The sequence below is a fragment of the Symphodus melops genome (assembly GCF_947650265.1).
Source record: "Symphodus melops genome assembly, chromosome: 13".
Taxonomy (NCBI): domain Eukaryota; kingdom Metazoa; phylum Chordata; class Actinopteri; order Labriformes; family Labridae; genus Symphodus; species Symphodus melops.
Window position 1 is genome coordinate 24,918,823 of NC_136703.1, and position 25,821 is coordinate 24,944,643.

General features: G+C 40.7%; 4 protein-coding genes and 1 long non-coding RNA gene across 5 annotated transcripts; all 5 read left to right on the forward strand.

Moving 5' to 3' along the window:
* The first annotated feature begins 1,034 nt into the window (after positions 1-1,034).
* LOC306833318 (uncharacterized protein) lies at positions 1,035-5,000 on the forward strand. Its single transcript, XM_079358489.1, has 6 exons — positions 1,035-1,235; positions 2,914-3,270; positions 3,463-3,570; positions 3,717-3,839; positions 4,190-4,227; positions 4,313-5,000. The coding sequence occupies exons 1-6, from the start codon at positions 1,193-1,195 to the stop codon at positions 4,358-4,360; spliced, it is 717 nt and encodes a 238-aa protein (XP_079214615.1). The 5' UTR covers positions 1,035-1,192; the 3' UTR covers positions 4,361-5,000.
* A 401-nt stretch (positions 5,001-5,401) lies between these two features.
* On the forward strand, positions 5,402-8,320 carry LOC306834430 (uncharacterized protein). Its single transcript, XM_079360324.1, has 5 exons — positions 5,402-5,484; positions 6,688-7,041; positions 7,320-7,430; positions 7,702-7,812; positions 8,282-8,320. Exons 1-5 carry the CDS (start codon positions 5,442-5,444, stop codon positions 8,293-8,295), a joined length of 633 nt encoding a protein of 210 aa, XP_079216450.1. The 5' UTR covers positions 5,402-5,441; the 3' UTR covers positions 8,296-8,320.
* Positions 8,321-9,730: 1,410 nt separating this feature from the next.
* LOC306834083 (uncharacterized protein) lies at positions 9,731-13,051 on the forward strand. Its single transcript, XM_079359846.1, has 6 exons — positions 9,731-9,821; positions 10,595-10,954; positions 11,705-11,797; positions 11,914-12,012; positions 12,439-12,476; positions 12,555-13,051. Exons 1-6 carry the CDS (start codon positions 9,779-9,781, stop codon positions 12,600-12,602), a joined length of 681 nt encoding a protein of 226 aa, XP_079215972.1. The 5' UTR covers positions 9,731-9,778; the 3' UTR covers positions 12,603-13,051.
* A 599-nt stretch (positions 13,052-13,650) lies between these two features.
* Positions 13,651-16,561, forward strand: LOC306834262 (uncharacterized protein; the record flags this gene model as incomplete). Its single annotated transcript, XM_079360095.1, has 5 exons — positions 13,651-13,766; positions 14,506-14,829; positions 14,961-15,020; positions 16,095-16,199; positions 16,530-16,561. The coding sequence occupies exons 1-5, from the start codon at positions 13,727-13,729 to the stop codon at positions 16,559-16,561; spliced, it is 561 nt and encodes a 186-aa protein (XP_079216221.1). The 5' UTR covers positions 13,651-13,726.
* A 2,735-nt stretch (positions 16,562-19,296) lies between these two features.
* Positions 19,297-20,307, forward strand: LOC306834436. The gene is made up of 3 exons (XR_013780495.1): positions 19,297-19,337; positions 19,534-19,587; positions 20,269-20,307. It is a non-coding gene; the product is annotated as an uncharacterized lncRNA (long non-coding RNA).
* The last annotated feature ends 5,514 nt before the right edge of the window (positions 20,308-25,821 follow it).

Below are 25,821 nucleotides of genomic sequence, written 5' to 3' on the forward strand. Positions count from 1 at the left end.
TAACGTTTCTCTATAAACTGCTTTTTGAATCTGCAGAACTGTTAACGTTTTGCTACAGCAGCTCAAAATGTAAAAATATCCGGCCGGCTTGACACGAGTGAGAAAACGTTTCAGTCGCTGCCCGGCCTCTTAAACTCTGCAGCTGTGCCTCATATCTTTATTCCTGGAGCTGCTAAATCGTTGTTTGCATTTCTCACTTCACTGCAGCCTTGTTAGCGCCATCACATACTAAAACATATAAAAAGAAAAGGGCCTCTGTGACAACTTCTCTCTTCCACTTAATGAACTGTTCTGAGCAGCGTTTTCTCCATGGACTAAATATTAATGGACCGGAGCCTGAGTGATGTCAGCCATCTGTTACAGCAGGCGGCTCATCTGCAGTTATCCATAGTTAAGTGAGTCGCTGACGTGACGGCTTAAAACCCGCCTCAGCTCTCAGCCTGTCGATAGGTCGACTGAAAGTGAGGCTGAGACAGGATTTCCAACATGGCGGCTGCTGCTGATGAGCCTCCGGCGCCCCCTGTAGGAAAAGATGGGTGATGTCACTCAGGCTTTGTCCAATAATATTTAGTCTACTCTAGGCACCAGTCACCTTCACTCTCCCTTTTCTCTCACACAACGTGGATTTTGTGGAGTGGCTGTTTCTTTGTTGTATTATTTTGAGATTTTTGTTAAAAACTAGAATTTAAATCTTACTCAGCATCTAAACTGCAGTTCACACAGGGTAGCATTATACCCTACACAATATCTGAACCAGGTGTTTAAAGTTTAAGTCTGGTAGTTTTACTGTCACCATCTTGCTGTGACCATATTTGGTTTATAGTCGGACAGACGTATGTTCATGCTGCAGCCACGGCCAAAACTTGGTACTCTGATTTTAAAAAAAGGAACTCTGTGCTGTATCGCAGAAGACCTGAAAACAAGGTAAATGAATTAATCAATATTCACTGAGGGAATACGTCGACCAAGAAGTCTCATGTCTGCCCGTCTACAGGAACATTTATTCAACATGATCAAACATGAACCTTTCATAGAATCTACAGAACACAGACTGGACCCATAATTATCATGTAGAGGGGAGGAGAGTGTGATGTTTCTGAGGAGGAACCCCGTTATTTATAAAAAGAGAGAAGTTGCTGTTCAGTAAGTGAAGAAGGAAGAGACGCAGCGTTGAACTGTCGGAGACTCAAACATGACGGGCCGCCACGCTTTCATCGTCTTCATCTTCATCCTCAGTGAGTACCGTCTCATTTATCCGTCTGTTCAACACTTTCAGTACTTCGAGCTGCTCTGTGAAATTAAAAAAAAAATTCAACAGTGAAGAGCCAGTAAGTCACTTTAAAATTATAAATATTCACAGCATCTTAAGTTTAATAAAACAACCTGCCAATAGCTGTTATCTATAGCTGTAAATGTAGATCACACAATAAATGTATTTTAATACATTTTGCCTGAATGAAACAACTTTTTATGTTCTGCTTTCTTATGCATCAAATTATTACGGTGAAGTCGGAGGTTCTCAAACAAATCTGTCGTATTGCTAAAGATTTGTCGAGGTCCGTTAAAGTCATAGATGAGCAACGTACCGTCCAGCTTCTTCTACAGGTTCTCTTTTGCATCTGTGTTTTCCCCCTTTAACACACTCGGTTAAAAGTTGTCACACGGTCACACCCAAGCTCGACTTTCTGTCAAGAGCTGCCAACGTTCTCAGTGCCCAAAAAAAAAAAAAAAGGGGCCCAGCGACAAGTCGAGTGAGGTCATGTTTTATTTCATTATTGTCATTTCCTGTTTTATTTTGTGCTTACCTGTGTTTCTGTCTTCCACATCCTGCGCCTCGTGTTTTCCCACCTTGTGTTCACCTGTCTGTTTTTAATCCCCTGATTGTCTCTGTATTTAAACTTTCATTCCTGCGTGTTTCGCTCTCGTGTTTCAAGCTTGTCACCTCGTTTCCAACATTCCTATAAATGTTTCTGGTGTTAGACCCTTCACCTGCCCTTCATGGATTTGTTTGCGTCAGTTTTGATTACCTGTATACCGGCCTGTGCTGGTGAGCCCAGCCTCACAGTGGGGAGGGCATGATGTGTGAATGTAGCGTACTAACAAGAAACGTGTTGCCTCTCTGAGCCCTCGTACTGACAAATCAAACCACAGACCTCAATCTGAGAAACATGTTTGATGTTTTTATAACAGAAAGTGAATAAAACCATGAACTAAAATGTGTCACATTCTGACATTGGGCTACTTCAAGATAAAATTTGACCAATATAGTGGAAATAAATGATTGCGTTCTTAACATGGCACCCCCTGCTGCCCCCTTTATTGACCTCTGACAGTCCCTGGACTCTGATTTAAACCACTCTAATCGACTTAAAATAATTGATTATATAAATTACAGGAACCTTTAGAGAACAAATGGTAAAAAGAAGAAAAAAGTTTTGAAATCCACGAGAGAGGCATGACTTTATGATATTATTGGATAGGACAGTTAAAGGTTGAGAGGAAATGTTTGGATGAGCGAGTGAGAGTGGGTGACATGCAGCAAAGAGGGGAAAAGGAGAACCTGTGGCTGCGCACTTCTGTGTCTGTATACGCGACATAACCGCATCACACCACAGGAGTGGAAGATTATAGAAAATGATTTCATAGCCAGTACAGGACAGTGCTAAGCGCCAATTATTGCCAATTATTCTTAGTGCGAAGAAGTCTTAAGCCCTGCAGGTGCAACCAGCCGCCCTGTCAGGTCAAACTCAAAACGCCAAGATAAGACCGCATTAGCTTCAGAGCTATATTAAAAAAAAAAGTTTTTTGCCAAAGTTACTAAATGCTCATAAATTACAGGATCTTATAATTTATGTCAATATTCTCAGAGTGCTGAGTGTTACAGGAAGATATTCCAATTCTTTATATTTTCAGCAAAACCGCAGGATGGAAACAGCTGTATGGTTGGAGGTACATATGTCGCCGTCCGTACAGCAACCGAAGGAGGAAACGTAACACATCAATGCTTTTTTGATGACCCCGGTGAAAAGAAGACCTTCTGCAGGGACGGCTGTGGACCTGAAGACATTCTTGTGGAGACGAGTGGTGTCAGAGCTCAGCGTGGCAGATACAGCATGGAATATGATGAACCGGAATTGAAAACCTCTATTCAAACTTTGGATGTGAGCATCACCAATCTGAGGAAGTCCGACTCTGGAAGATACAGCTGTCTGTTTGGCACTGGTCGTCATCCACAAGAGACCCAGATGTTTGATCTCAGAGTTGAAGACGGTGAGTTTTGACCCGTCACTGACAGCTGTGGATGGTTTTAAATGTTTCAAACTCTGATTAATGCATCGTCATAACCAAATAGAAAATCACCTCAAACTTCTACTCAAGTTCACAGTTTGAAGATTATTGGTAGCCTCAAACACAGATAGCCTTCAGCATGTAACGGCACAAGTTTTCTTCACGTTTTTACAGCTCCAACAACTGCCGAACCAAAATGGACTTCCACCGCGTTTTCACCAACTCCACAAGTCACCACAATGAAGACGACACTGAAACTGACAACTCCCACTGCAGCTCAAGGTACATGTTCCTGTTTCCTCTGACATTTCATCAACTTTCGAAATACTTGAGTAACTGACCTCGTAAGACTTAATGAATGGAAAAGTCTTTTATGATGTGCTAGAAAGTGAAGAAAAGTCTTCTACTTTTCCTCTGCTCAAACAAAGGTCTGAACCAGGAGGCAAGCATAGGAGTTGAGCTGTATGTGCGGCTGCTTCTGGTCATCATGGTCGTCGTTTCATCAGCAGCAGTGCTGATCGTCTGCAGGATGAGCGCCAGGAGACCTGAAGGTGAGAGCGCACACATACAATAGAGGAAAGACATTATCTGAGCAGGTGTTTACAGGCGAACTTAATCCAAGAGCTTCAGCTGAAGTTTATCTGCCCTGGTATTTCAAGACCTGTTAGAACAATCAGGTAATTAGCTTAGGTAGCTTCAGAAGCAGCAATGACACTGTTCAGACAGAAATGTGATTGGAAGTTGAGGACTTCTCACCTGCAGAAACTCCTGAACCAAACTCTAGTCCGCTTGACAACAACTTTATTTGCTTTCGAGTGCACCAGGGCTCTGAATAGTACGCTTTTCATGCCTCTCTTTTGACAGAACAACTGTCTAACTGTCTAAACTGTATGTTTTTCAGAAATTCACGAGGAGCTGGATTACGTTAACGTCACCAATGTGAGTGCCGAGAACATTTCTCATAAGAAACTTAATGTTTTACAAAAAATATGGCTAACATCAAATCACTGTTCTTCTTCTGCAGGCCAATTTGGTGCATGAGGGGGTCAGGGAGGAGATTCTGGAAATATGAAGAAAAGGTTATAACTGATGTAAAGTCAGATTTCAGATGAATGTACTGCTTTTCTTAGAACCAAGATTTCTGATCATAGCTATACGTAGAGGACATTTAGGCATTAAAGGTCACATATTATCCTCCTTTTGCAACTGTGTAAATAAGTCTAAGGGCTCTTCAGTTAATTGAAGTAAAGTGTCTTGTTGTAAATCCACTCTGATCCTGTATTTAATCATGTCTATAAACCCCTCTATTTCAGCCCTGCTTAGAACAGGCTGTTTCTGTGTCTGTACCTTTAAATATGTAAATGAGATGTGTCTGACCACGCCCCCTCTCTGGAAGGGCTCGGGCTTTCTCGCTCCATGTACTCTTGTTTACGATGAGAAGGCAGACTCAGAGGACAGAACAAACACCAGCTGTGGTAGTGTCACCCACCTGGGGGAGGGGCTACTGCCCTTTGTGATGTCATGAAGGGAAAATCTCCAAACGACCCATTTGATGGTTCTTCTTTCTTTAATCAAATACTTTATTTTGAGCACTTATATTTTGAAGGTTATTTTTGATGTTACTTTTTTTTTCATTTGTTAGTCAAAATCACTTTTTTTCAGAGAAATAAATGTCAAATTAAAATAAGATTTTAATTTGTTTCTGTGAATCATCCGGGTTAATACAACAATAACAATCATTAAAGTCTCTAGCTCTCTCTCTCTCTCTCTCACACTCACACTCACACACACACTCTGTTGCTTCATTTGCTACTCCTGCACTGTTTCTTACCCCAGAAGACCCCCGCCCATCTGACAAGGAAAGTCTTCTGCTGTGAGAATCATATGTGAGCAACCAGGTCAGGAGGATATCCTGTGGACTGTGGTCATGTAGAATATGGTACTCATGAGCGCCTAATAAAGGCTGATAAGCAGCCATATGCTACTAGTTAGCATGCTAATAAGCAACTATAGCTATTGGTGAGTATTGTGACCTTACTTTGAAGTGTTACCTGAAACAATGCAGAGGGGAGGAGAGTTCAGAGTTTTGATGTTTGTAGGAGGAAGTCAGTGTAGAAGGAAGAGGAAGTGTTTAAGCTGTCAGAGGCTCCAACATGAAGGTCCATCACAAGTTGATCTTCCTCGTCTTCATCTTCAGTGAGTTCTGTCCTCGACATTTCTTAATTTAGTTATTTTTGTTTACATTTATCTTAACTTTGTGTTATAGTTTTTAAACATTTTTAGCAGCGGACTTAGAGCCTGATTGTTAATTCTAGTTATCTCCTCATGAGTAGGCCTATAGAAATTTTGGTTTGGTCCGACAATCTGGTATCAACTATTTAACAAACTACAGATTAACAATGTGGACAAAAAAAAAGTATAGAAAGACTTTAAGTGTGGATGGTTGAGTAACATGTTTTCATATGAAGTTGTCAAAATGCTTCAGTTTCGATGAGAGCCTCTTGCATTTAACATGAACAATGTGCCCTTTAGTGTCTGTTTCCAGATCCTCTTTCACATCTGTTTTCTCCCTTTCTTGTTGTGAAATTGTCACGGTTCAGATTAGGATACAAAAAAATAAATGTGCCCAGACTTTTCTAAGAAGTCGATCCATCCGATTGCCTTTTTGAAATTCCTTCTTTTCTCTTTAAGGAGCCACCCAGCTTGGATTACATGTCTTTTTTATTGATGTAAACAAACTGTTGATAGTGTGATGCAACTTGGACAGATACATGACTCTCTTGACGAGTTCATTTTGTCTAGACTGCTCCATCTTAGGGTAACAGGGCCGCCCATACAAATGGCTGGGCTGAGAAAGTGAATAACAGGCGTGTTGGATCAGTGGAGTTAGCCTCTTGGCTATTAGCCTCCTCTGACTGGCTCCCATTAGCTTTTTGGAGTTTACAAACTAGCGACTGTGGCTGCATGGTGGTGCAGTGAGTGGTTTAGCGCTGTTGCCTCAAAGCGAGGGAGTTTCCTGGTTCTGCCTCTCTGGGTCCACCACCACCTGGGTACTCCGGTTCATCCCACAGTCCATGTTCATGCTCATTAAGTCAGTTTCTGACTCTAAATTGCTCGTAGGTGTGTATGTTGTCTCTCGCTATGTAAGCTATGACTGGTGAACAGTCCATGGTTCTCCCCCAATGACAGTTGGGATCTGCTACAGTACAGTACTTGTGTTCGTAAGTAATGTTGAGTATTAAGGTTTAAAAAGTGGTGTGATTGCCTAAATTTAGGAAGACAATGTTGTAGCCCCCCTTCCTGTGCACCTCTGTCCCAGAGAGCTTTCTCCGTTGTTGTCCCCCCCCCCCCCCCCCTAATGGGCAGCCTTGGATATTAACTGGTTGTTTATAATTTCAGCAACACTGCAGGATGGAGACACTTGTCTATCTGAGACAGATATCCATAATTATACAGCAACTGAAGGAGAAGACATCACAATGAGATGCTTCTTCGATAGCCCCGATGAAAGGAAGATGTTCTGCACGGACGACTGCAGGGAAGAAGACGTTCTCGTTGAAACAAGTGGTGTCAGAGCTCAGCGTGGCAGATACAGCATGGAGTATAATGAAGGATATGTTGGATTCTCTATCATGTCTTTGTATGTGAGCATCAAGCATCTAACGAGGGCGGACTCTGGAAGATACACCTGTGTGTTTGGAAATCGTCAGTTTCCAAGACTTACTCAGGTCATAGAGCTCAGAGTTCAAGGCGGTGAGTTTTTACCTTTCACAGACAGCGGCTGATGTTTTGAATGTTTAGCAGTGCAGTTATTTAGGCTTCACTTTTGTACCACAGTATGAGATAGAGACGTACTGTGCATATTCATATACAGCCAATGCTCTAAAGACAATGATGGCCCTCAGCACATATGTACCAGTAAGAACACACTGAATGTTTCGAGTGACTTTGTGTGATTTCAATGAAACGTTCCCACAGGAAAAGTTTGTGTCTGAACAAACTGTATCAAATCATTTCATTTTATGTCAAAGCTCCAAGAGCTTCTGAACCAAGTCAGAGTCTCCGACCTTCAACATCCGCTCCACCAGACTCCGCACTGACAGCAACACTGGAGATACAAGCAACAGCAGCGGCGGCTCAAGGTATATTTACCCTTTTTCAAACTTTAGAGATTTCTTATGGCCATTTATTCAATAGGAAAGAGTGGTAATTATACTGTATATTTAGGCATATAAAACAAGCTGAGGATGAGTTAGCCTGGTAGTCCTTGATTCTTTATGCCATTCCCCATTCTCCCTCTCTCTCTCCCTCTGTCCTGTCTAAACAAATGCAAGAGTTGGTTCAAAGTCTGGGAAATATTTTATGATGGATAAGAAAGTAAAAAAAATATTGTGTTTCTCTGCTTGAACAAAGGTCTGCTCCCGGAGATAAACACAAGAATTCAGCTGTTTCTCATCATCATGATCACCGTTTTATCAGCAGCCTTGTTTGCACTCTGCAGCAGTCGGACGAGAGTACTTCAAGGTAAGAGAGTACGCACATATAGCAGAGGGAAAGGATCATCTTAGAGTTACGTAAAGCAGGGTACACACTACAAGATAATCAGGTCGATTTTCGACCAGTTTTGGTTTTTTTAAGTAAAGGACTAATTATCTGATGGCTGCCAAAATTATCTTGACGATCGGGGGCCGCCACGATTTGAAATCATAGATAATAAGCATGTTTAATATTTATGATCAGAATTCCTGCTGTGTAGAGAGAACACAGAATCTGTTTGTGTGTGGTGTGCTGAGCCGATCATTATAAATCTGTCATGACTTTTGAGCTCTCTCACATTTTCAAAATCTTTGTGAGAAACCTGTATACCAGGCTTTACTCATTAGTCACACATCGTTGGATTGGATTTTTTCTGAAGAGGATGCTCCAAATGCTCATCTATGCTTGGTCACTCAGAGGTCACATTAAATGGGCCTAAATTTCTGCTGTCTTTCAGAACTTGATGTGTGACTCGAGGACGTTAAATATCATCAATGTGAGTGTTTACCATAATATTGAATATAATTAAACGTATTAATGTTTTGTTTGTAAAACCAGCTAACATCTATCCACTGTTCTTCTGCAGACCGACGGGGTTCATTTGGTCAGAGAGAAGATTCTGGAAATGTGAACAATTGGTTTTACTGAAATAAAGGAGTTAAGCTCCAAACTGCTGACTTTGAATTGCCCCCAGGGACAAATAAAGTTTTTTTCATTTAAATTGAATTTATGTTCAGGAGGTGTTTAATCTGAATGTTTCAGTGTGACTACAGAGAATGAGCAAAAAAGGGATTTTGGTGTTTGAGTTGAAATATCTTTTTTATCTGTTCACTTTGTTGGGTGCAAAGAGTGAGTACAAAATCGAATAAACTATAGAAATCAGAACATCATTTATTTATAAAAGTACTTTAAATGTCACACATTCTGCAAAACACATGTCTCCATGTTTCTCTAACATGTGTCTCCAGTCTGTCTACAAACTGCCCAATGATGAGAAAAGTCCATCCTCTCCGTCTTCTGCCTGCTCCACTTTTCAGAAAATGTGCGCTCAAACAGGCTGTTTGGAGATTTTCCCTTCATGACATCACAAAGGGCAGTGGCCCCTCCTCCAGGTGGGTGACACTCCCACAGCTAGGTGTTTGTTCTGCCCTCTGAGTCTGCCTTCTCACCGTAAACAATAGGACATGGAGCCAGAAAGCAGCGAGTACACCTGAGCCCTTCCAGAGAGGGGGCGTGGTCAGACACAGCTCATTTACATATTTAAAGCTACAGACACAGAAACAGCCTGTTCTGAGCAGGGCTGAAATAGAGGGGTTTATAGACATGATCAAATACAGGATCAGAGTGGATTTACAACAACACACTTCACACACATGTTGAAGAGGAGCTCTGAGACGTATTTAAAGTTGTTGAAAAGAGGAAAATATGTGACCTTTAATTAAAGCGGGACAATTCATGTTAGCTTGTCTTTAGGTTTTCAAAACAACCCTTTTAAACCTATTGTGATTTTAGATCTGCAGGATTGTTAAAGTCTAATTATCAGATTATCATATGAATAATGTCTGTATTGTTATTGTAACAATTAGCCACCAAAATCAACACTGAAGTTCTTTACAGCTGTTGGAATCCTTAGATCAAGACGATTAAAAGATGAAGCTGGAACATTCACAATAATGATTCATCATTTCTGAGGAAAAGACTGTTGCCTCTTTACGTCATTCGTCAGTCAATCATTCAAACGGGAGCTTCTCTGAGTGCGTATGTTGTTTGCTTCAGACTGATGATACATACATTGTATGCACAGCTTGCAGAAAATGGATTGTGCAGAAGTAAATCTCAGCAGAGGGGCGGAGAGTTCAGGGTGAGGGAGGAGGAGCATCGTTCATAAAAAGAGAAGCTGCTGGTTTGTGAGTGAAGAAGGAGGCGCAGCGTTAGACTGACAACAGACTCAAACATGAAGGTCTGTCTTTGTTTGATCGTCCTTGTCTTCATCCTCAGTGAGTATAAGTCTTTTTCTCTCTTTGTGTTTTACTGTGAAGTTATTCAGTCGTAGTATGTCAGGAAACATTTGTCATATTTTTGTACATTTCCTGCAGTGGACTCAGGTCTTTTAAGTTGCTTTAAATCACACGCATTGTTGTGTTTTTTTCTTTTAATGAAGAGACATGGGCGCCAGTGGCTTCGTGGTTAGTTTGTGTCCCATGCACAAAAGTTGTTGTCCTTTTTTCCCCCTTTTAGACATCAAGTGTTGGCATTGTATTGATAAAGTAAACACTTGTGTTGAGTATGGCGACAGCTTAACTCTTAACAGAGTGAAGAGACAGACGAACAAGGAGAAAAGCAGAATACTGATGTGCACTTCACTGAATAAGACCTTTGACCTTAATCACCAGCAGGAGCGGAAACTGAGCAGGAATGTGTTCAGAAATGTTCATCAGGGTGGAGCAGCATGTTTTCCCTCCAGGCTGTCACGTTTCACACGTCATATTAGTGTCCATCATAGATGAATCATGTCGTGGAGGAACAGCGTTTCCCTTCCAGAGACAGTTTCAAGATCCTCTTTTGCGTCTGCTGTCTTCCTGCCTTACGCTTCAGTAGAAAGTTGTGAAATGGTTGCAGTTAAGATTAGGACAACAACAAAAAAGAATGCATTGACTTTTGGGAGTCCGCCCAGTCTGAGAGTGAGACCGAGTACTACAAGAAGTTTTAACCAACGATGATCAGACTGTTACATCAGAGAAACAGTAACCGTGATTGTTTATATTTTCAGCAACAGCCCAGGAAGGAAACAGCTGCTTTGTAGAGGGTCCACATAACTATGTCCGAACAGGAACTGAAGGCCAAGACGTCACGATTACATGCTTTTTTGACGATCCGAATACAAGGAAGCGTTTCTGCAGGGACGACTGTAGAGATGAAGACATTCTTGTGGAAACAACTGGCGCCAGAGCTCAGCGTGGCAGATACACTATGGAACATCGGCCCATTATGGACGCGCTCCCCAGTGTCATAAATTTAAAGGTGACCATCAAAAATCTGACGACGGCCGACTCTGGCAGTTACAGTTGTGTGTTTGGCGATGGTCGTCATCCACATCAGACCCAGAGGATTGATCTCAGAGTCCAAGACGGTGAGTTTTCTTTTCTCTTTGATGACAGCTGCTCATGATTTCAATGTTTAACACTCTGCAAATTGCAAATTTCCTTTTGCAAAGCTTGAGACAAATTAACATTTTGAAAAACAATTGAAAATTGTATCAAACAAAAACACTTTTATAAAGGACAAAACGCAAGACACTGTAGATTAATGCTCCATTAAACCCCAAGTTCAAATGTCAAATACCTGCCTGCTAAAAGGATGCTCAGTGCTTATGGTGGGTTTATGTGAATGATACTATAAAAAGTACTATGTAGACCTGCTCTGCATGTAAAGGGTCTTTGGGATAACATTAGTTGAACTGGAGATATACAACATCACCTCACACTAAGAACGAGTCCACATGTTGACCGGTATTTTTGAAAACTGAGGTCTTCCTCTTCCTCAAAATCACAACCTCCTCAACATGAAGTCACACAAAATGTTGCTATGTTGTTCTGAGCGTTCAAAGTCAACAAGAGTGTCGTTGACATAATTCAGCACCAAACTCTGCCCTCATCTATCCATCAACACGGTAAACAGAGTTTATGAAAATCTTCGCCCTAGCTGCAGAGTGTTTTCAATAAGGTGTACAGAAAAATGTACGTTTTCAGAAATGCCATCATACATGTGGACGAGGCCTTAAAGGTCACAGTTAATGTGCATATTCTTTCACCAAGGAACACAGGTCAGGTTGAAAGTTGGTTGAAGTATTTTGGTTTCATTTTTTTGTTTTGTTTTTCAGCTCCAAAATCTGAACCAAGATTGCCTCCTCAAAATGTTCCATCGAGCCCACCAGCCTCCACACTGAAGACGCACCTGATCACCCGAGCTCAATGTGCGTGCAATTACCCATTTCCTCTGAAACTGATATTTAATGGCCCCTGCTTCACAGGACATGGAGCACATAGAATCTGTGCTTTCAGTATTGAATCGTTTCTTTGCATTTCACAGCTCGACCAACGTCTGAACCAAGCAAGTCTCTTTTGTCAACGTCCGCTCCATCAGCCTCCACGCTGAAGGCAACGCTGCCGACACGAGCTGCAGCTCAAGGTACATTTACTTTGTGCACCAACCTGTTTGTCATTTTAACCGTTCGTTTTGGTGAACAAGGCGCGTGAGATTTTAATGTCCTCATTTGAGGCTGAGGCCGATCTCAGAACCCGTCCACAATCGGCCTTCGATGCCTGATGTGGGGAGAGATGTCTGAAGATAGAGGATGGATGCTTATTCCTCTGTAATTCTGATGAAGTCAGTGGTAACTTTACGATTTGGACACGTTGAGTTTTGGGATTTTTCGTGATCATCATGATCAGCTGTTTTGCTGATAGTCCGCATGAGGAGCAGAACACCTGAAGAAGACAGAGCGTACCATAAGTCCCACCTCTCCGGTCCACATGGAAAACACCTGCACCAAATGCTGCTCTATTCATGGTCACCCATAGCAACGCCTCAACTTCTAAACTGTCTGTTTTTCAGAACCTCATGTGGGACTCGAGTTCGATAACACCATCAAGGTGAGTGTCTCCCATACTATTATTGAATATTGATCTGTTAAAACCAGCTGACATAGAACCACTGTTGTTCTTCTGCAGGATGACGGGGTGCGTGAGGAGGTCGGAGAGAAGATTCTGGACATGTAAAAAAAAAAAGTTTTTTTTTTTTTTCTTAAATAACGCCAAGTCATCTTTCTGAGCACCAGTCTGAAAGTTTCCTTCTGTGATCATGTTCTTTACTTTGGGCTTCAAACCGTCAACTTCTTGATGTTTCTCTAAATGAAGTCTTTAGACGGGATGTTTCTGTTACATGAAAAATGAAGAAATAATTTCTACATGTGTAAATGATTCAAAATGTAAAAATGATGACGTTGATTTTAAGATGCCGTTTGGACTGTAACTGTCCATGTTTGACTCCTTCCTGAGTCAAACATCCACTGAGACTCCACGCCAGGAATTACGCCGGACTATTTCTCTACTCACGGTTTAAACGTTGCAATAACATGTGTTAATTGTATTCTAACCTCTTGTCATGATGTGAAGATGAGTGTCGTCTTGAGAATAAAATAAAGACCAAATATTGTGTTTTAGATGAACCTACTATCTTAAGATTGCCTTCCCATGACATTCAAAAAGTTAATCCAACCACCAGAAAGAGAAGTCATTTAGTTTCTGAAGTCAGTGGATCCTAATTTTCTGACGTCAGGAGAGCAGAAGAGTCTTTGGGAAGTCAATAATGAAACGTTTTCCTTCTTCTATGTCATGTCAGCACACCTGTGCAGTACTCTAACGCCCTGCTGGAGGCTGAAACGTTTTCTTCCCCTTACAGCCGTACAGGTTGTTGATACTGCGTTCCTCCAGTAGGTGGGGCTGTGACTCTCATCATAAAGTGGTGTTTAGGTCTGTTCAGGCGGAGACTACCCTCACATTTTAACATATTTGAAGAAAGTTAAACATTACACACCAGTTACAACAACTTCCTGTTTTTTTTTTGTTTGTTTTTTTTAAATGCTCTTTATGGCAAGATGTCGGTGTCCCACTGATGCCACATCCTGCTTCTAAAAACCTCAAGATTTAAACAACTCTGTGTCATGATTCTTGGATGATCACATTTTTTTTAGTCCCCCATGTTTTTAAATAACGAAGCAGGAGATGGTTATCATAAAGGGAGGGTTTCAGTTTGAGATGTTTTTTAAAGAGGAACTCAATCAGTGAATAATAAATTCAGTTCCTGGTTTACAAGTGAAGACGAGACCATCAGAGGCTTAACCATGAAGCTCTGTTATATGTTGATCTGCGTCTTCTTCTCTGGTGAGTACATCATCCTTCTCTGATTCTTTCTGTCATTTATTTCCTTTTTTCTTCTGTTCTGTTTTTAAAGACTTTCTGTCAGAGTTCAACCACAGATATCTGATCGTCCCTCAAAAATTAAGTCTGTAATGTCTTATCTCAACACATTATTAACTCAACACTAAGTGATTTCATTAAATCAGATTTATATGTTTATAAATTAGGCAAGCTGGATCAGATTAAAATCATAATCATTTTAAACTGATCATATTAAGCATCGTCACATTAACAGAAAACTTCTTTTTGCAAATGTTGTCAAATAGAGAACTGCTGTTACGAAATCCTCCCTAAATGTCATTTCACAATAATAAAGTGGAGATCTACAAAGTCATTCTTGAGTAAGAAAAGACACACACACAATAATGTAAGATTAATATATTTTCCTTATTGACTTATTTTAATGTTCTCTTTAATGTTTCAGTTTTTATTCTTTTCAGGACGTATTTTCTTTATTTGCTCCTAAAAACTTTAAAGATGTGACTGTGGCTCCTGTGTGAAACAAATCCTGACGCAAACTTAGAAATGTTTCATTCAGAACCCATTTTATAAAATTTAACATCAACGCCAAACAAGATGTCTGCTGCCAATTAATATTTGGATTAAAAGGAAGCCGCACGGTGCTCATCAATAACCCAGACTCTAAAAATGACTTCAGCAGATTCATGTATGATAGTGACTCTGCTCGTTCCTCCTCCAGCAGCTCTGCAGGATGGAAGCGCGGGCCCCACTGATCCAGAAAGGGTCCACATCGGTACTGAAGGAGGAAACATCTCGGTGAAATGCACCGCCAGGACCTCTGGTCTCACGACCTACTTCTGTAGGAACCGCTGTGCAGCTGGAGACATTCTTGTTGCAACGCGCAGTGACAGTGTGCAGAAGGGAAGATACGGTGTTGAATTTAAAAAAAGTGAACAGACGTTTTATGTGAGCATCATGAATCTGACAAAGTCTGACTCTGGACGCTACGAAAGCGGGCCCTACAGATACGAGCCAAACGAGGCCTTCGTGATCAGAGTTGTAGAAGGTGAGAGCTTCATCGTCATCGGCAGCTGCTGATGTGTTATAATGATGATTATAATGAGTAACATTATCTTTTTGTAGTTTAGCTGCTACAGCCGCTTTTGAACCTGCTGTTTATTCTCCATCTTGTTTTAGCATCAACCCAATCAGCCTCCACACTGATGACCACTCCGTCTACACCGGCTGCAGCTGCAGGTACATTCACATCACATCAATGTTTGATTAATTCATAAGTTTCATTTCCACTGAGGAGAAACCTCAACAATATTGTTTACTGACCAGGGATTTTACAGCCACCTGTTTCCAGTAAATGTGAAGTGTTCTTCATTAAAAGAAGATTGAACAATGTTCTTTGTACTATTTTATATATCAGTAAGAGCGTCTCATATTTCATTTTATTTAAGTGCTTTTTTTCTTTTGCACCAATACTACATGGGAACTGAAGGAGGAAACATCTCTGAGCCAAACGCCTTTGTGATCAGAGGTGGAGATGTCGGTGAGTTCTTACTCTTCATTAGCAGCAGGTGATGTTTCATCATGGTTAATAAAACACACGACAGACGACCCTGTATCAGAGTGTGGCCACCTTTGAACCAACTGTTTATTCTCCAACCTTTCTTCAGGATCAAACCAATCAGCCTCCACACTGACGACTACAGAGGCAGCAGCTGCAGGTACATTCACATCCTCACGAAAAGGAGACATGTTCAGTCCCTTGTTTTTGGTCACTTCATCATCTCAAATCCAGGCTGCATATCTTTGTAAACCAGTTATTGATGCATCAATGCAACATCCAAACATCTGGATTGTCTGGTGGCAGTTTGACAAAGAAAAAAAAAAACCCTCAATCAATGACCAGAAATCAACCCAGTACAGTTTAAACCACACACTGCAGCCCAGTACAATCACACAAACAGAGCAGGCCAGAAAATCATCAAAACCCAAACCATCCAATAAAAAGGCTCTCAGTGAACAGAGTCATTCATTCTCCCAGACACAGTAAAACTAAAGGCTTTTATTTACTTCTGGTCTCAGATGTTGGAAGTTCATCTTTTTTGAGTCTTGTTTCTTTTTTCTTCATGTTTTTAATCTGCAAACGATTCATCACTAAACACATCGGGGGCCTCTAAGTGAGCGCTGCCTTTATTTGACATGACATGCAGACAGCTTTTAAAGAGGACTGGGCCTGAAACTGGGATGGGCTTGAACCTGAAGTTTTGTACTTACAAGTGAAAATGATAACTTGTGTTTCTGCTCCAACTTCTGCAGATAATTCTGTGTATGTCCGGCTGGTTCTGGTCATCGTGATCATCGTCTCATCAGCAGCTGTGCTGGTTTCCTTTATGGTGAGGACCAGCAGGCTTCTGTCTGAAGGTGAGAGAACACACACACACACACACACACACACACACACACACACACACACACACACACACACACACACACCACACAACACATGAAAGCTTTTACTCTTCGAACAAACATTTTAGATCTTAATGCTCCTGGGAGAAGTTTTTTTTACATTGCACCTGTGTTGGCTGATTAAAAGAGCGGGCTAGGTCGCTACCCACAAGGAGAGAATGACGCTGAAATGGAATTTAAATAATTAGTTTGAAATATAGACATTGAGCAAGGAAAATGTTGTGACGTAAATTATCTGTGATGTGTTTTCCGGTCTCACTTTTACAAGCCACATTCCCAAAGGTAGGCAGAGGGATCCAAGAAGTGAAACATAAAGCGTGAGTCCTGCAGAGTCACAGGATCAGAGCACTGATTGTTTATAAAGGTGGCTCAAAGCAGATCGGATTAGCATGAGTCAGCAGTTTTTTTAACGATCGAGTCTCAGGAGCATTCCTCGTGAAAAACCACTTTAGAGTGAACCTAAACTCCTGAACTGGATGTTTTTCAGAGCCCGCCGTGGAACAAGAGTACGTGAACATCACAGAGGTGAGTGTGAGCAGATTTGGGATGATGAGCTTTATAAATGTTTGTGAAACTAGCTGATAAAAAAGACTGAACCCTGTTCTTCTCCTGCAGATGAAACGCTTGACTGAGAGGATAAGAGAGGAGGACACATGTGGCAGCACTCTTTCTGTGGAAATATCTGCTTTTTAAAATTTTCTCCTGGATTTGTTTCTAACTTTGACGTGGTGGTTGTATTGTGTATTGTACTTTAAATAATCTTTGCAATTTTAGTTGGATCAGAATTCATATTTTCAATAAAAGTAGCAGCATCTGCCTTTCTGCGTTCTAACCTCTCTCCATGTTTCATCTCCAACATTGATCCTAGTTTGAGCAGCTTCCTGCTGCTGGAGCTTATTAGAAACATGCAGAGGCTTTTTAGCTCGGGTACAATCACTTCTATCTGAAGCAGTTCCACTGCCCGCTTCCATCGCTGCAACACCTGTTCACCTGATAACTGCTCTCATATCTGGCAAACCCAGGGGCGTCCAAAACGACCTTCAAAGCCCCGCCTACCTTCTCCGGTCCAATCAGATCCAGAGCATTCAGGAGCAGAATCTAAAGTTAGAAGGAGGACATACTGGCTGCTGCATTGTTGTCAGAGAAGCTTCAACACAGCAGGTTTCCTTCATGATCACAGAGGAAGAGAGCGTCATCGTTTCAGTCAGCATAGTGATTCAGGGGCCCTCACACCAGGCTGTAAAGCTGATGTCCATACATGATGTCTACGTATGTCTCTTTTCATTCTCTTGTAACTGCAGGACAAAATGACCTTTGGCAAAAATAAACATTAATCTTATCTTCTCTATTTTACCTTTAGTTAGGGAGTTAGTGACAGGACTACTATTGTTGTTGTGTTGCTATAGATGCTGATATTTATAAGTCTTGAGTAATATGTTTTTTCTGAAGTTTTCTTAGAATGAGGAAGTTTATAAAACAGTAACTGATTCCTAAGAAGAGATGTGACAGTCCTTTATACGTACACACGTGAAGAAAGCAGAACGTGAAATATGATGTCAAAAGTCTGACGCGGGGTAAACAGTTTAATCCTCTTCAAAACAGTGATCTTTTATTGTAAAACCCCGTTCTCCCCGAGAAAAGTTGAGACGCTGTGTAAAAAAAAGAATAAAACGTAGACAGTGATGATTGAAGAAACAGAAAGAGTTAAAAAGTTGCTCAGAGTCGTAGTAAAAATCTATCTGTGAAAACAGCAAATAAAACAACATAAAGAACAAAACACAATACAAATATAATAAATAAGAGGATATGTGTGACGCAAAAATAAAACATAACACATCAAACGTCTTAAGTTTAAGCTGTTAAATGTTTTGTGGGAAATCTACGGCCACTTTCATTTTGATCAGATTTGCAGAAATATCGACCACAGAAAAACTCCGAGGTGAAGAGTTCAGAGTGTGACGTCTGGAGGAGAAGGAACTAGATCATTAGGAAAGATTTAACGTTTGTGGTTTTCAAGTATAGAAGGATGAGAGGAGGCATCAAACCATCAGAGATTCAAAGATGAAAGTCTGTCACACTTTGATCTTCCTCCTCCTCGTTCTCTGTGAGTATTTCTCATTTTCTATTTTAGTTGTGGTACAATTGACATTTTCTGTTTTTCAGTCAGCTTTACTCCAAGCTAACAAGCTTTTTTTATTTTGCGGTCTGCTGTCGATGTTTTTCTAGTTGTGCGATGTTGCTCAGTCAAATCAAACAAAAGGTTTTAAGACTTGTAGTTTCTCCACCATGAAGTTAATATGAGGTTGAGCAGAACGATAACAGTTAAAGACACTTTCTTTCAAATGGAAGCGACGCCATTCACAATGTCTTCTTTAATATGATCGAACTGATGCACTTTAAATAAAGTTGTAAGAATGACAACATCGACAAAACACACTGGTGAACAGAAAACGCAACGCAGCCGTTTGATTACCTGCAAGGAGACGATAGCTGTCGCATGCAGACACTACTCTGCATCGTGCAGCTTTCACAGGATACAAACGCCACTCCCCCTCCTATTGGCTGGAGGGGAATTCTCTGGAGAATATCCTGCTGCGTTCTCACATCAGTTAACAAGGACTTGCTGCGGGAAAAAAACTTCTAGGGGTCCGACAGAATGTGAAAAAATGTGGCTTTTTGCATTCACACAGATTCGGCTACTCTTTTTCAGGAGATTTGTGCAAGAGTGAAAGTCACTGTTGTTTCTATTTTCAGCTTCGCTCCAGGATGGATATCTCACGATGGATATCGATACGCAGTTTGGAACAGAAGGACAAAACATCTTAGTGGTTTGCAACTACGATTTCTCCGGCAGAAGGAAGATCTTCTGCAGAGACAACTGTAGAGAGGAAAACATCCTTGTTGAAACAAACGGTGACAGAGGTCAGCGTGGAAGATACAGAATTGCATACATAAGATCTGAAACACATGTGAGCATCAACGTGAGCATCTCAAATCTGACAAAGACTGACTCTGGGACGTACAGATGTGTGTTGGAGAGAAATCGATTTTTCAGGAATTCCAAGACGTTTGAGCTCCGAGTTCAAGACGGTGAGTTTTTACTCCTCACTGTTCACAATTTGATTCATAGTACTGTGGTATCGCTTCATAATTGATTGTTGTTAATCTGATAAATGCTCTTTGAAAAACACACTGACGGAGAGAATTTGTGTTGTTAGTAATTAAAAGGTAACTCTGAATGATTTTATTTTTACAATAAGTAAGTAATTATTTCATTCTCTCTAAGCTGAAGCATCTCGTAAATCCAACTTGACTCCGGCAATGAATGCAACGAATTCAGGTAGGTCCACTCGAGCCTTCCACTTCAGCTTTTAAAGGCCACATATTCTGCTCCATTTCAACAGGTTATAATAAGTGTCCTCGCTCCTCTTCATCATGTGTGTGAAGTGTGTTGTTGTAAATCCTCTCTGATCCTGTATTTGATCATGTCTATAAACCCCTCTATTTCAGCCCTGCTCAGAACAGGCTGTTTCTGTGTCTGTAGCTTTAAATATGTAAATGAGCTGTGTCTGACCACGCCCCCTCTCTGGAAGGGCTCGGGTGTACTCGCTGCTTTCTGGCTCCATGTCCTATTGTTTACGGTGAGAAGGCAGACTCAGAGGGCAGAACAAACACCTAGCTGTGGGAGTGTCACCCACCTGGGGGAGGGGCTACTGCCCTTTGTGATGTCATGAAGGGAAACTCTCCAAGCGGTATGTTTGAGCGCACATTTTCTGAACAGCGGAGCAGACAGAAGACAGAGAGGATTTAATTTTCTCATCAGTGAGGGGTTTGTAGACAGCCTACAGACACATGTTAGTGTTAGAGAAACAAGGTGAAGATGATTTTTGTTTAACACATGACCTTTAACAACATTTAGAAATAACACACCAAGTCACCAAAATACAGTAATGATGGGTTTTGAGAGTTTAGGATACTTTTTAAATGAACCAGGAAATGAAATATAAATCCTGCTCCACAGGCTCGGAGCAGTATGTGCGTCTCATCCTGGTCATCATAATAATTGCATCATCATCGGCTGTGCTGATCGTCTGCAGGAGGAGGAGCAGAACACCTGAAGGTGAGAGAGCACGTTAACCACACTCACAAGATTACGCAGCGATTCTGGTCTGATTGGAAAAAAACCCCCAGAAGATTTAGATTCAGATTCTTTACAGAGAAGACAGCAAACACGAGGACATCATCAGTGTAAAATATAAATAAGAACAAAGTTTTAAGAAATTCAGACAACACAAAGACATAACAAAACGTCACCATAATCAGTCAAGAGCTCAAACCAAAATGGGAATTCCTACCAAGTTAGTAAAGTGCAAAGAGGAAAAGTGCAAATGTGCAGTTAAAGTACAAAAAGAGGAACTTATGGGCTAACTGCTGTTTAAAGAATTTATTGCATCAGGGACAAATGGGACCTGGAGACTGTTTTACACTGAAGTTAACAATCTAGTAGTTGGTTTACATTAAAAAATATTCATGGCTCACGCCGGCGGCCCCTGAGAGTGGGCTTTGTGGCAGAACTGCAAAGATGTAAGATGACTGCAGACAGTCGACAAACTATTCTCTGTTACCTGAAGTCGTATCTTTGTCTGCAAGCTTTAAACAAACTAAAATGAATCTGTGTTTTTAAACGTCACAGTCTGGGAAGGTTCGCTGCTTTAAGAGGTTGAAAAGAAAGCTTCAGTTGGGATTGTAAGGGAGCAATTCTGTCTTAAATTCAGAAAAAAAAAGAGTTTAGCTTTCATAAAAAAAACAACTCGGCTCTTTCACAATAAAAGAATCAGTACATGCGGATCTCAGCGTGGTCAAAATGGCTGCAATGAGCCCTCCTGATATTCTGATCTTTGTGTTTTTCAGAGCCTCATGTGAGACTGTGTTACATCAATTTCATCAATGTGAGTGTTTACCATATCATTTGAATATTTGACTTTGTAAGTGTTTATAAAACCAGCTGACATTAAACTGTCCTTCTTCTTCTGCAGACTGATCAAGTGTACGATAACGATGGAGAGGACTCTGCTGTGGGAACATCTACAGTATAAACTTTTTGTTGCTGTGAATTCAGAGCAGTTTCAGAGCATTGTTTCAGTCAGTCACGTTTATAAAGCTTAAAACATTTATCGCAGCAGAGCACTCAATTCAAACTTTATTAATCACTCTTGGGGCAATTTGTGCAGAGGAAAGATATTTTAACCCCCCCAGTCGGCGCTGACAGGTGGATGTTGGGGCAGAGCGAGAGTGCACTTTACTGTTGCAGGTCAATGAAAGAGGGAAAGAGCGAGGAGACCGTCAATCATGCAGCTTAAATAAACAGCGAATAGGGAGGAGATGTTTTCAGGTGGTTGTTGAGAACGATGCATGTCGAGTGTGAAATCAATAAAGCTCGAGCTGAATTTTTACTCTCAGCTCAACAGGTGACATCTTCAGTGCACAACGATTTTTGAGTGATGAAAACAGGAAACCGGCAATGACGGGTTCATATTCAAACCACAAACTTTTTACTTTTGAGCAGGAACACCTCGACCTTACGACATCATACGTTGACCTGTGTTTGTTTCCCTCTGAGCTGTTTTGACTTCACTTCGTGGTCTCTAACCACTTCCTGTTTTTGTCGTTAAGTTCATGTTGTAATGTTTATACGGCAGGGAAGGTCCTTACTTTATTTCAAAATAAATAAATAAAAATGCAAGTAAAGCACTCTCAGCTTAAGACAGTACAACATTTCAAAATAAAAGCCTAACAAATGCAAAATAAAGAGCTTAAATTATAAAAATTATTTGACAGGCGTAATGTAAATGAAACCAAATCTTTCCCCATATTGTTTCCAAACCTAAAACAGCGTTTCAGTTGAAACCTTGTTTGATTGACATAACGAGTCTGAGGACAAACAACGAAGGAACAGCAGCTTAAATGTAAATGTCTTTAATGAAAATAAAGTCGACATGAATCGAACATTGGCAGTTTAAACAGTATATGGTCATTAATCTTTTACAAAACATTTTAAATAAATATTTCTTGTTTTTCTCTACAGCCGCTGGTGACGGTGTCGTTTGTCAGAGATGCTGCAGCGCGTCGATACCGTCGACATTAGACGTACAAAAAAAATAGATCGACGTCCGTCACACGGGGTTTGTCTTCTACATTTCTACATGTTGGAACCACATAAATAATACTTACACAGAAGTGATGCCTCGACATGACGCTGCAAAAAAAATGCTGCGTTACTCGTCAATATTGTCACTAAATAAAAAAAAAAAAACACATTTTAAAAATCTACTTAAATAGTTCAGAGTGACATAAAGATTAAATGTAAAAACAATAATAATTATAAATGGAAGAGTTGACGAATGTTTCCCTTTACTGCCTCATAGTGCTTCAGAGGATAATTAGAGTAACGACTTCATACAAAACAAAGTCACAGCAGGTTTGAATAAAAGGGCAGAGAGGTCAGAATAAAAGCTGTGGCACATTACAGGTTAACACAAGGAGGAGGAGGAGGAGGAGGAGGAGGGGGAGGAGGAGGAGGAGGAGGAGGAGGAGGATGAAGGTCGGCCACAAGAAATAAGAAAAGCTGCATAGAGTGAAACTCTCTCTAATGTAGAGAAGACGACTCTGGACGCTCGCGTGTGTTTCTGCTCTCGTGCAGAGTTTCATATTCGTCACGCTTTGTGTTGTAGTGCTTTTTTATAATGTTGAACTTTCAAACTTTATCGACAAAGACAAACTTGGTTATTGTTAACAGAGATGTAACTGAAGTGTATATATATATATATGTCTTTGCTCTGAAGTGCAAACTGTGGAGTGTGGATTCGATTCTTGATGTTGGAGCAGAACAGAAAAAAAATGACGGAAGCCCTGAGAGGACATTTGCTTTCACTCTGTGTTCGCCTCGTCCTCTGAGGATAACGATGCTGGTTTCCCCATGACAAAGAATCTGGGCATCTTCAGATAATCCCTGAAATGAACACATTATCACAGGTCAACTGAGAGAAATAAAATGTCCTCTTAGGGCTTCCGTAGTTCGTTCCTTTTTGGAAGCAAAAACCTAAAAACAATATGGAAATATAGAGAGTCCCGCAGCTCTCCTGCTCAAACATTCAAGAACTGATAACCACAGACCGCCCCCTTAAAAAAACAAAAACAAACAACAGTCCCTTTAACACCTAACATGAAATAAAATCAGTGCAAGAAGACTGTGCTGTGAAACCTCAAAATAAAAAGAATCACATTTTAAATCCAAACTCAAACACACGAGCTGTGAAGGTGTTTACTGATTCTACGTCTGGAGCATTAGCAGTGACTCAGGTCAGTTTCCAACACAGAATAACAACAACAACCACAACATAGTGACCACAAAACATGTATCAAAATAGTATTACCCCCTGTAAGTGTAGGTTAAAATAAAGTTTCAGGATTGTGAAGCAAAAAAGGCAAAAAGTGCAAAAAACGATCCAAGGCCTCACAGGGAGAGTTTGTGCCGACACAAACGTCCGAACAGAGGTTAAATCTTCATCCCTTTATGAAACCCAAAACACAGACAAACATACTGACGTAAAAACACGTTGGTTTTTGTAAGGTAGCTCATGAACAGAAAGGTCGTTTTGGTTGTTGGTTTGCTCCTTCATGCAGACGCAGCCAGAGTCTGTAGCTCCAGTTCCCTTTTAGCAACAACTGCCCAGTCCACCTTAAGAAGAACTGTTCTATCCACCTTAAAAAGAAGAACTGTTCTATCCACCTTAACAAAAATAACTGTCCAGTCCACCTTAAGAAGAACTGGTCTATCCAAATTAAAAAGAACTGTTCTATTCACCTTAACAAAAACAACTGTCCAGTCCACCTTAAGAAGAACTGTTCTATCCACCTTAAAAAGAAGAACTGTTCTATCCACCTTAAGAAGAACTGTTCTATCCACCTTAAAAAGAAGAACTGTTCTATCCACCTTAACAAAAATAACTGTCCAGTCCACCTTAAGAAGAACTGTTCTATCCACCTTAAAAAGAAGAACTGTTCTATCCACCTTAAGAAGAACTGTTCTATCCACCTTAAAAAGAAGAACTGTTCTATCCACCTTAACAAAAATAACTGTCCAGTCCACCTTAAGAAGAAGAACTGTCCAGTCCACCTGAAGAAGAACTGTCCAGTCCACCTTAAGAAGAAGCTACCTTATATCAGAAGTCGTCATTAGGAGCTTATTGTAACAGCAGTTTTGATGCTGCTGTGATGTGTAAAAGTTTTCTGTTCCTCAGTGACAGATCTGTCCCAACAACACGACATCAAAACAACAACTGCAGACTTTAAAAATACAAAATATAAGAGTCTGAATGTTGACGGTTAAATGGGAGATTTTTGTGACATTTAAAAACTCAATTTATGACAAATAAAAAGTCCATGTGATTTAGATGTTTCTTCTTCCTGCCCTCAAAACTAAAAGTTCATTTCATGTTGCTCTTGAGATAATACGTTTAAAGCAAATCTTCCCTCTCTCCTTTTTTCCCTCTTAGTCTTTGAATGAACGGACATCAGAAATATGTCTCAGAAAAACAACATTAGTGTGACTAACACCCCTAAAACATGAAGACATCTCTGTTTAATGCAGCAGAATCAGAAGAATATCTTCCCCCTCTGCCTCTGCTCTGAGCCGACATTGTGAGTCTTCAAACTGTGTTTTTAAAGGAAGAAGAGAACTAAAAGCCCCCGATCAACACGCTTACAGGATGATCCCTCAAGTTTCTCAAGAAGATCTCAAGATCCTGCAGAAACGCCACAGCAGCGTTGTTTTTATCCGGCTCTGTTCAAGCGCTCGATCGCTTCTCTGAACGCTTAAAAAAAAAAACAGCGAGAAAGAAGAGGAGCAACATCATGACAGCGAGACAAAGGTTAATTTATGGACAAGGAGAAGCCTCAAGGTCGCTGGTTTGAATTCTGAGATCCAATGATGGGAAAATTTGAAAAAAAAGCTCAACTTTGAAAGCCCTCAGGCAAGGCACTTAAACATCTAAACTCCTCCAGTGGAGCTTCAGACTGCAGCTGATGGAAATCTGTGTGGCTCTGAGTCTGTCACTGTACAGACGTCTCTGAAAAATGTCCATCAGAGCGAGTGGAAGTCAAAGAAAACATGTCACATCAACATGACATCAGTACGAGTGAGGATTTGAAAAAGGAAGACAGGAAGAGGACAAGATGCAGCAGAAAGTTCTGGAAACATCTATCAGATCTCGAGCGAGTCTCCTGATTGCTGTAATTTATCATCTTAAGCTGAATATTTGCAATCAAAGTAGTTAATGCATCTCTGCTGCAGAGCGCTGTCGCTCTACGATGCTTTGAAACGCCCTCAAATGATTGTCAGATACAGAAATCTGCCTCGTGTTTAGCGACTGTCGACGCATTTCAACAGTTAGTTACCCTGCAGTCTGTAGAGAACTCCAAAGATGTCTCAGCTGCTTTTGAGTTCAGACCAAAAAAAACAGAAAATATTTTTTAGGAAAATAGGAATTGTTTCTGAGATATAATGGCAGCAAAT